The 11,204-nt window shown below is 42.3% G+C and overlaps 1 protein-coding gene across 1 annotated transcript; it reads right to left on the bottom strand.

Annotated features, from left to right (window-relative positions):
• Nucleotides 1-9,369: 9,369 nt before the first annotated feature.
• On the bottom strand, nt 9,370-10,862 carry LOC131668167 (histone-lysine N-methyltransferase SETMAR-like). The gene is made up of 5 exons (XM_058942101.1): nt 10,460-10,862; nt 10,108-10,317; nt 9,803-10,035; nt 9,503-9,734; nt 9,370-9,461 (listed from the first exon to the last, which is right to left on the bottom strand). The coding sequence occupies exons 1-5, from the start codon at nt 10,860-10,862 to the stop codon at nt 9,370-9,372; spliced, it is 1,170 nt and encodes a 389-aa protein (XP_058798084.1).
• Nucleotides 10,863-11,204: the final 342 nt, after the last annotated feature.

Below are 11,204 nucleotides of genomic sequence, written 5' to 3'. Positions count from 1 at the left end.
TCCGTTTAGCTATGCCGGTGCAGACCTGGCCGGAGGCAGTGAGGAAGTGCACTTCCTTCCGAATCACAACTCTCGCGATACGCGAAGCCGCGGAGAAATCTCGCGTGATGTCCGCCTCGGCAGGTTTGTTCCAGCCACCGGCTGGAGAGGACTCCCGGAGTGATTCGTCGCCGGACCGACTCCCCGCGGCCAGTTGCGCCGTTAGACCGGTAATAGGGAGAGCCGCTAAGACGCGCGCGAATTCGCGAAGACGAGTTGGCCGTACGCCGTTGCCATCTCCGTCGGCACGTTCCACGGGCATGAACGGGGTACTCGAAATGCTCGACGACGACGGTAGTTCGACCGAGAAGAGTGCGCGGGCCGCTGATGCGCCTAAGGTGGCGCCTCAGAGGCACGTACACGAACCTTTGCCGTGGAAGCCTCTCGAGCTTCAGAGGCTCGACCCGGCTTACCAGTTCGTAAGAACTGGTGGCCCGGGTGGCTTCGCACCGGCCGGTTACTCGGCCGACGAGAGAAAGCGCGAGCACGAGGAGCGCATGAACGCGGGACGGAGACGAAATCGAGATCGGCTCAACCTATCCTCGTGTAACATAGAATCGCCGCTGCACTCGCGGGACCCAATGCCGCCGTCTTCGGCTCGCCTGGTCGCGAACGTTGCGTCAATTGACCCCGACCAACGTACCGGGGCTTCGGCGAGTCGAGCGGCGAGTCACATTGTGGCTCGAAGGCTTGGGCCCTGCGGGAGTGGTGTCGGCGCTATGGAGGTGGACGGGCCGTCGGTGCCCTCGCCGTCTCCTCTGTCACCGTTGCCGGTCCTCCCCGTGCCGACTGTTGAGCGCGCCTCGACATCATCAGAGGCGTGCCCACCAGTAAGGCGCCAGGGTGCACGCGCGGAAAGGTCGTCGTTCGATCAACTAGATCTCCCACCGTACCGGTGTTTCAACTGTCGGACGGGCTCCCACCGCAGGACTGACTGTACGAGGCCGCCACTCAGACGCGACTTTTGTCGGAATTGTGGCCGTTTGGACACGATTGTCGACAACTGTCCGCGTTGTAGCCAAGCGTATTCACGGGAGCAAGCGCAGTTGCGAGCGATTCGGGACGTCCCGACCTCGGTCTCGAGTGAGCCGCTGGCGAGTGTGGTGTCTGTCCCACAAGACAGGCCCACGCCACAGCAGGCTCCTCGAGAACCGGAGCCCCAAGTTTCGTTTCCATCGACAGTCGCGACGGCCACCTCGGGAGTGACTAGGAAGAAACGCCATCGTTCGGGAAAGGTGTACCGCAAAAGGCTGGCCCGAAAAAGCGCTCGGCAGCAGACGAGCGACGTTGAGTCTCGGTCGCCCAACGGGTCGAGCTCGCTCCCGGCGTAAGTTGCCCCGATGGAAACATCGGAGGCGACCCCGCCGGTAGCAGCGGTCGCGAGCGGTCAACGGCTCAGTGGTGCTTGCTCCCTTACCCCAGTGGCGGAGGAATTAAGAGCCCTCCGCCTCAAGTATTTGGAGAGGAGAGATTAGTCTCCGAAGGCAAGGTATGGTATTCTTTATGAGGCGGATATGTGCGTGTGGCGTCATGGTGCGCCATTGATTCGATCGGGTTGTGCGTTAATTAAAAATTCTTTATTGGATTTATTTTCTTTAGAATAATCGTTTTGCTTTTGTGCTTGACGTTGTAAGACTTAGCTGGCATAGATCGGTCGTTAATTCGAATCTTCGTTTAAATAATAAAACTTAGATTAAGCTAGTTTAAGTGTTATAAGTTTATGTATAAGCTATTTTTAGTTTGTAGCGTTTGACCGAGCCGTGAGCCATTTGCCGGAAAGAGAGAGAGAGCTTGAAGAGAGCTTAAAGAGAGGTAAGGCCTTGTCTCCAAGGGAGAGCTTGGGCCTTCGGAGGGGCTGTGACGGTGTAGGCCTGTTATGGCCTGCACCGTGCGCTTATCTCCCTCTCCTTCCTAGGCAAAGGCGCACGGCCGGCATTAAGCGCACGTTTTTATCACGTGCCTGATGCCTGCCCTTTTCATTTTCAGCAACGCACGAGAGTGGAGGACGAGGACAGGGACGCGACGACGCTACCGCATATATATAGAGAGAGAGAAAGACACTATAGTCTAGTAGTTGGGCTTGGCGCGCGGCACTTGTCGCGACCGGCATTGCCGCGTGCCGCCGATTAGGAGGCGAGTGGTGGGAGAAGGCACGAGTAGCCGGCTTCTCATGCACTCGCGACAGTGAGTTACGCGACGCGCGCGACAGCAATCAGTCGTACGAGTTAGTTGGTGACCATCGCTGCCTGCCCTTTGTTCAGGAAGAAGTCAGCATTCCTCAGCAGATTGGCCGGACGGGACTTCCTCTGCCAGCGACGCAGCAGTCAGGAGTTTTTCCTGCAAGAAGCCGTCATCGAGGCAACACCCGACAGCCTTTTCTGCCAGGTCGCCGGCCACGCAGCAGCCAGGGGTTTTCCAGCCTAGCCGCCGGTGGGACACCTTCAAGGCTGCCAGAAACAGCGACGTCCACCGAAATTGGTCAGGTCACCGATTCCTCTCTCTCTTTATATCTCTTCCTTTCCTCGGCGATTCTCACGGTTCGCGTTGCGACGCCAGGCCTCCCCGAGCCGGCGTAGTTTTCGACAGTGGGTAATTCAAGTAATTGTTTGAGCCGGTTAACGAGGTAACACGGCGCTAGCGTGCCGGTCATCTCGTTTATATTAAGTTTGCGCGTTATTGTTAATAAGTGTTTGTACTTTCGTCGGCACTCTAGGTAGTGCGTTGTAATAAACGGTTTGTCAACGGATTGAGTGTGTGAAATTATTCTGCCCGCTGTTCTCCTTCCTGCTTTGCCTGGAGCGATACACCGCCTCCCTTGCCTTCCCCCTTTATAAATAATTGGTGATAGTGGTGAATTTATCGGCATTGCACGCCGACGCTATTACATATTCTTCCACTTCTCCTTTCCCTATCTCTGTTAGAACAAGGTCCTGGGCTCAAGACTGCCGTAGTGGAGTTACACACACATACAACGTGTGTGTATATATATATATATATAACTTAATACACTAAACATGTGGTAGGGTACATAAGTGTCTAACAACCAACATGCCATTGAGATCTTACCACACGGAGGTCAGGCAGGCGAAAGCAGTTGGTCAAAAATGGATCCAAAATCTGAATGCACAGTCTTGTTCTACACAAACACTATATTAAAAACCCTCGAAAATGAAAATTCTAGCTACTCCTTCTTTCTAAATATAGGCATTTTAAGATTATTACTCACTTTTAGCATTAACCAAGGCATTAACCAAGGCATTAACCAATTACGTGAATGTAGTGGTTACATGGCCTTATTTTATACACACTCTTGCGTAAGCGCGCACACATACATCAAAACAACAGATTCATTTTTTTCGAATTCATTTTTTTGAATTTTCTTTGCATTTTTTTTAAATTATTTTGTTAATATATGCATTGTAATTATATATTAAGCGATAAAAATGGAATAACTGCTTTCAGATATCTTGGCAAATAAGATTCGTCCTATATTAGATTAATCTTGTAACGATCCCATATTTTTAAAATCTCACGGTGGTCTGACTCACCACTTTACTCAGATCATAAACCTAATACATATTGCCATCAATAAACTACAAGCTTTGTTTAATATGTTCAAGAATTACATGTATCTTGAATGTTCGAGTAACATTGTCAATACTCTGCAAAGCTTTATCTAACTCATTAATATACGCATCTAATAAGGGTAAAACAACAATCAACTATTTGATTCATTGCTTTAAAAGATGATATATATGGCATAAATTTTAGGATCATTAAGTTGGTCTGCTTCTTTCAACATTGTTCTGCGAGCGTTGCCTTTGAAACAATTCTCGTGATAATTTGTCGCAATCACTTTTAACTTTCTAGGAATAATTAGAGCTTTGTTTTCACCTAAAATGGAAACTAAGTCATCGCTAAACAAATTATTAACAAAATCTTAGTTAATGCTGAAAGTGAGTAAAAGGCACATAATAATCTTAAAATGACTATATTTAGGAAGAATGAGAAGCTAGGATTTTCATTTCCATGGATTTTTAGTGTATTTTTCGACACTCCGTGCGCAAAGTGCGTTTTTCCCGCACGCGCGACAGAAAACGTGCCTTGAAAATCACACTTTCCACACGTCGTATCAAAAAATACGGTACGGCACATATTCGAAAAAGATAGATTCGGGCGTAAACGCCACACGAGACAAGAACCTACTTTCCCGCACTTGTATCGTAATGTACTATTTTTATATAGCACAAGACTGTACATTCAGAGTTTAGATCCATTTTTGATCAACTACCTTCCTGCCCACCGTAACCATCTGCATTTAATCCATGTTACGTTGAATGGTGAGGATTATCGATACTATTAGTAACATGCGTACATGCTGTGACTGATATCGTTACCAATGCTATTGGAAAATTGTATCAAAATTCTTATAGCCTATACTGATAGTGAAAAATGAGAAGAAGAGACTAAAAGCAATGTAAGAATGACAAACTGAAAAATACAATATTCAAAGGAGTATCCTTCGAGAGCAGAACAGACCTCACCGAAGTAATACTGAAAAAATGCCAAATGATGCTAAATATCGTAAGGGGGATTTCAAGTTACGATTTCACACCTACACAGTTATAAAAAAATAAGTTTTTTACTCCTCTGGAGACTGGCACATGACAGTATTTTGGTGGAAATACTTTGTACAATCTCATTAACAATGCTTACTATGATTTATAAAAGATTTCACTATAATCTCAATAAAAAAAATACACACATAAACCTTCGCGGACCATTCAGCACAGAACTTTTCTATATATATATGTTTATACCCAAATCCATAGCAAGGTATAAATATTTTAAATGATTCAAGGTAGGACAAAAAATAATATAAGATTCGAGAGCTTTATTTAATATTCATTTTACAAAACGCGAAATTAATAGATTTTTATATAATATGTAGAAATAAATTATTGTAGATAATTACCAATATCAGGCGCTGTGTATACGGCATCATTTATTACTTTCAGAATATTTGTTTTTTTTAATGCTTCATTGCGTAAGCAATACAGCCTTTTCTTTTTTGAGATGATGGCATCTTTCTTTATATCTAATATATCACTTAATACATCAGACGAAATGTATATATCATCATTAGTGATTATTAAAAAGTTCAGAATTTCTTCGTCTCTAGTAGTGAATTTTTGATGTGAAATAAAAGATGATTTGATATTTTTTCTTGAGTTATCAATAAATCTGTACAATAATCCAATTTTATTAGAATATAGAGTTCCAGATGAACAAATCTTTTTGTAATGAGCCATATTATCTATATAACTGTGTAAATAAAATATAATCATATGAAAAATATCAATAATAGTAACAATTATTTTATAATTACAAATTCTTAGTTTTCTTTTATTAAACTATAAAAATGTTCTTGAGAATATTGTAACACACTGAACATGGAATACTGAACATGGATTGAAAGAGGCCGAGAAATCTTGAAGGATATACCTTGTGACAAAATTTCCTCCTTTTGTCACTAATTCTTTTGCCGGATAAGTGAGGCACTTTTGCTCAAGGTAATTGAGAGAGGAAAGAGAGGGGAGGTCAATAAATAAATAATGCAATGACAAAAATCATATTAAACTAAACCCATTATTATTAATAATTATTCACACTAAACATACGCGCGCATAACATAATCTAAATTATTGACCAAATAACTACAAAATAGAACAGTAAACTACTTAAAATAACCGCAAATAAATATTTCGCATTTCATCCTAATACCTAATCGCGCATTTAATCTATTACAAACTTACTTAAAAATTACGCTAACCTATACCGGATGAATTGCTCGACACGTGGGCGCCTGGACAATTCGCCAGTCGCAATTTACATTACTACGAATTACACTTAAGCGTGAACCTTTAGATAGCCGGCACGTGAATGCCTGGCTATCTTATTCAACGCGTACCAGTCGTCACATCACCAGAGAGAGAGAGAGAGTGTAGAGAGAAAGAAGAAAAGAAGGCTTGACCTTTTATCCACTGCTCTTCGCAACGTCGTGAATTTCGAGCGATGTGCTGCTGCAAGAAGTACCGGTCGTCAATGCTGGTCAGATTGTTGCTAGATGCTGGCTGTTGTCGCTGGCCAAGTATCTGCAGGCTACGTTGGCTTTCCTTACAGGTGGGGCTGGCTATAGTCGCAGACAAAGCTGTTGCCGGTAGAATTGGCTTTCCTTTCAGCTATCCCAAACTGCACTCTCTGCACTCTCACAGGACTAGGCTTGGACTCCCGCACGCACTTTTTCTAGCGCTCGTCTCGCGGCCGCTCAGCGGCGCTCGCTCTTCTCCCTACCTTGACCTATTAGTTAGGCGGCACGCGACGCGTCGCGCGCCTGCCTATCCCTGCATAGGCCTAATGCTGTCTCTCTCTCTCTCTTTTTCTTACTCTTTCCGTGCTCCTCAACTTATTCCTGCGCTCAGCTCCAAACAAAAAGGCCAAGTGTTAGGCGCATACTTTAATGCGCCCCACGTTGGCCACCACGCCTTGCCTAGTGAAGAAGGAAGAAACGCAGACGAGAGACCGGCACATGGCCTGCTCTCGTCACAACCTTATTTGTTGACTCGCCTATTTATGTTAATCCGCTTAGACATATATGTTGTCGTAATTAGTACAATAAGACACGTTTACTCTAAATTAGAGATATAAGAGAGAGCGAGATTAATTTGGTACTTTTATTCTGACTATTCTTCCTTCTCATTGTCATCATCTCCGCTAACGTGCGAATCTACCTTGTCACTAGATGAAAGAAGACATCTTAAATTGGTCAAATAATTCGAGCTCCGCTATTTTATTCTGACTAATTAAACGGATGAGCCTTGTATTGTAATTTCGAAAATTCAATCATTCTAAAAATTTACCGTGAATCGTTTTCCCGCGAAGAAGTAAAAAAGTTGTTCATTCATGAAACGGAAGCTATTCTTGAAAATATCCTTATTCCAATTTTAAATTATGCGATTCACACGGATTTTCGAACTCCTATCAAGTTCGAGATTGAACAGATCTCAATATAAATAATAGAATAAGAGATATATATATATATATATATATATATATATATATATATATACAGGTTGATTCTGAAACATATGAAGAGTTTGGTACCATTCGATTCGTTTTGAAAAATGGAATAAGATGGCACAGTTAAAATTTTTTTTTGATAATTAGTCAATTAGATAATCGCGATTGAATGTCAGCCAATGAGCGGCTGGCTACTGCCGACGGGCCGCGCGACGGCGAGTCGCGACGGAGAAGGGAGGTCGACTCGCGCATTTTAATCAACACGTGACAGAGGTGCTCAACTCTTGACCTGTTACTGCTAGCAGCCGTTATGTTGACGTATTTTGATATTATGAATATCAATAATAATATGGATAAAATTATTAAAAAATACGTTGCAATGTAATAATGCATTACATTGTTTTGTATTGTAAAAAACATGAATTGTACAAAATGAATAAAAACATTGATGAAATTTCGAACGAGGCATAAAAGAATAACTAAATGCCAGCAACGATAACTTCATATTGTTTATTGAACAATATTTTCAAAACAAATAAGTGTTGTGTACTACATGCGCATGCAAGAATGTTTTCGTTGGTCTTGTGGAAAAATAGTAAAGAGTGCAGTGTCGTGGCGTCCGAGAATTTGCGTCGTGTAGGAGTATTGCACGAGGCAAAATACGGGCGTAAATGGCTTGCAGTGGATTTGGTGGCAACAAATGGTAAGTTAGTACAATTATCATATACACATTATTAACCTTTAATGTTTATTTAGATGACAGGGAATATTTAAACGAATTGGAAGTTTCGACTGATGGTAAGGTGATTCTTGGAAATGAGCGCAGTGAAGGTAATTTAAATAAAAAAATTGTTAATCTATTATATTAATAAAAATATGATTATTTTTTAGATTCGGGAGATAATGACGAGGAGGCTATTTGAAGAGGATTTTGAGAAAGGAGTTTGCCGGACTGGAACCCCGAAATGGCAAGGTAGGGCAACTTACATACATACATACATACATTCATATACTCATACAATAAAAAACATACATACACAGCTCTTACAGACGTACAGGGTCATGCCTACTAACGCTTGCAAGCTTATAAACATACACACGCACACCCGCTGTATACAGCCAGTACTTACGCACGCTTGCAAGCTCATCTACCCACACACCGATGCATGCGCATACACGTTCACATGCACATTGCATTCACGCACGTTTGCAAGCTCACAAGCCCACGCATATACAACCACGCTAGTTCGCATGCGCTCACGCACTCTTGCAATCTCACACACAGGTACACACACACTACCAAGCACACTCGGACATAACGCTTAAAAAAACATACATTCATACGCACACGATACATACAACTAATATAAAAATAACAATACTTATTGTTATAGGTACGGCTTTGTGATGGTTCTTCGGTTTATGTTGTCCAAATTGAATTGGACAACATAACCGAAAAATACAAAGGGGACCCACAAAAACTGGTGACGAAGCTCATCAACATGCTGGTGATCAAAGATGAGCTTCGTCGCATGACACCTACCGGGAAAGCCGGTACGGTTGCCATTCCGAAAGCCATTTATGAAGGCGTACTCGGTAAGATATTATCTAATAATATAATCATTGAAAAGTAATTATTCTTGTTTTTGTTTTCCAGAATTTGTTAACAAGATTTCGACGGGGGCGGAAAAAATGGCGACGGATAGATATCGGCTAGCTCTGACGCGGATATGCGACAACGCGCGTCGAATTAAAAAATAATTTTACATTTTTTATATTAATTTTTATTTGTAAAACTTATTAATAATAAACAATTTCTGAACAATAACATTTTTTAACACAATAACTTAAACAATAATAACAATAACATAATAATAAGATAAATTAATAATAAATAATGTAAAAAAAAAATTAACAACAATAACAAAAAGTTTAACGAAATCTCCAGCCAGGACCGCAATTCCGCCAAACACTGCAAATAAATGGAAAATATTATATTTTTTTTACTTTTTTCTTTAACCTAATAACCCAACAACTTTGCTTACGACTTTTCTACGAACGAATAAACACAATAACCCAACAACTTTGTTTACGACTTTATTACGACTTTTTTACGACTTTTTTACGACTTTTACGACTTTTACGACTTTTTTACGACTTTTTTTACGACTGTTTTACGACTTTTCTATGAACCCAATAACCCAATAACCCAACAACTTTGTTTACGACTTTTCTACGACTTACCTCTTTCTATTCGTCCATCTCCCAGTCTGGATCGTTATCTTCTTCTGGATCCCTCTCAAGCTCCTCGTCGCCTACTCCATCACCAGGATCCCCCCTGCCTTCATGCATTGTTCAAAGTGGCCCGTATCCATTTGTATACATAGGCGAGCTCTTCGTAAAACTTGGAGCGTCGCTCTATGTATTTGATCGGGGGCCACATTTTCTGCCCACTCTTGAACAGCCTGCCAGCATCCATCTGCGTTGCCAGGTGGACCGTTATAGTAGATGGCCTCTTTGCACGTTTCCCAAACATAATAATCCAATGGATTATGATCTGGGGAACGTGCTGGCCATTCTACGGTACCACCACGGCCTATCCACTCAGGGTAAGACTGGAAAAACATAGAAATCAGTATACTTTTTTTTATAAATTAATAAAAAACAAACAGTAATCAATTACCTCGTCGAGATGGTCCCGGACAGGCTGCGCAAAGTGGGCTGGGGCTCCGTCGTGCATCAGGATGATGTTATTTTGATCTGGGAGGACGTCATCTAGAAGAGCTGGCAGATCATGTTGCAGAAAATCGAGGTACGCACCAGCATTGAGGTTTCGCGGTAGACGGAATGGACCCACAATTCGGTCACGAATCACACCAGCCCATACATTTACGGCATATCTATGCTGCGAACGATCTAAATTATGTTGAAAAATATTGTTAAATATTTTGTTGTGCAAGCAAATACAATATTATTCTTAAAATATACCTTCTCGCACCGCAAATGGATTCTCGTGGACCCACACATGTTCATTGTGTTGGTTGAACATTCCGATTCGCCCGAAAGTGGATTCATCCGTCCATAAAATGCGATCCAAGATGTTAGGATCTTCGTCAACCGCGTCCACAAGCCAATGACAGTACCTCAATCTCTGTTGCAGATCTCCAGGTTCTAATAAATGATTAAACGGTCCATTGTCTTTAATACAAACCGAGATATAATTGATCAAAACATAAAAATAAATACTGTGTCCGTCAGCATATCAAAGTTACTACAGGATCGACCTCCTGTCGTTACACGCGAATACATAACCGCTATAAATAACAAATTATGCACTTACCTAGTGACTGCACTCGCCGGAGATGATACGCATGTTGACCATCATCCTTCATGATCCGTTGTACAGTGCTGTACGAACACGCCACACCTAACGCCGCCGAGACTTGCCGCGAAACAGATCGCAAGCTGTCTGTCGGATCGGCGGCGAAAGCTGCGACGACAGGGTCATGAAGGCGATCGCGTTGGCGTTGGCGTCCTCCATCAGGATTCCTGACCACGACACTGCCCGTTTCCCTCAACCTTCTCACGGTATTTTCTATCGTCCGAGGATTGGGGTGTTGTGCTCTAAGAGGGTAAAGCTCAGCGTACCGTCGAGCAGCTGCATTCGCATTACCCTCAGCCCAGCCCAAGCACAACACCATATCGGTGTACTCCTCGTTGGAATAAGCATTTCTTCTTGCCATTTTGCAACGATGGAGTACACCGTGTCAAGAAAATTTTGCAACTAAGTCTATCAATAGTAATGAACAAATGAATAGCAAAAAAAAAACATTACTATTCATTTATTTGGAACTATTGATGTTTGACTGTTTGAGAGTTTGCATATTACAAAATATTCAAATCCTTGAACTATCGAAAATTCGATGCTTAAGTTGAGATAATTAAATAAATAGCGTTAAATCCATTACCCTATTGCAACTAATGCAGACCATTAATTAATCAATTTATTGATTGATTGATTGATTGTTTGTTTGAAAAATGTATTTCACGTATTGTATTGTATGTAGCTACAATGTAAGTAATGC

This window comes from Phymastichus coffea, unplaced genomic scaffold (genome assembly GCF_024137745.1).
Source record: "Phymastichus coffea isolate CEN01 unplaced genomic scaffold, Cenicafe_Pcof_1.1 PCOF00006, whole genome shotgun sequence".
Taxonomy (NCBI): Eukaryota; Metazoa; Arthropoda; class Insecta; order Hymenoptera; family Eulophidae; genus Phymastichus; species Phymastichus coffea.
The sequence above is the reverse complement of the archived record's forward strand: the minus strand, read 5'-3'. Positions and strand labels throughout refer to the sequence as shown.

Bases quoted from the DNA above. Each gene is read 5' to 3' on its own strand.
- LOC131668167 (XM_058942101.1), bottom strand. From the start codon at position 10,862: ATGGCAAGAAGAAATGCTTATTCCAACGAGGAGTACACCGATATGGTG. The intron at 9,735-9,802 runs GTAATTGATTAC...ATGTTTTTCCAG, and splicing joins TCCGGGACCATCTCGACGAG to TCTTACCCTGAGTGGATAGG. The intron at 9,462-9,502 runs GTATACAAATGG...CAATGCATGAAG, and splicing joins TTTACGAAGAGCTCGCCTAT to GCAGGGGGGATCCTGGTGAT.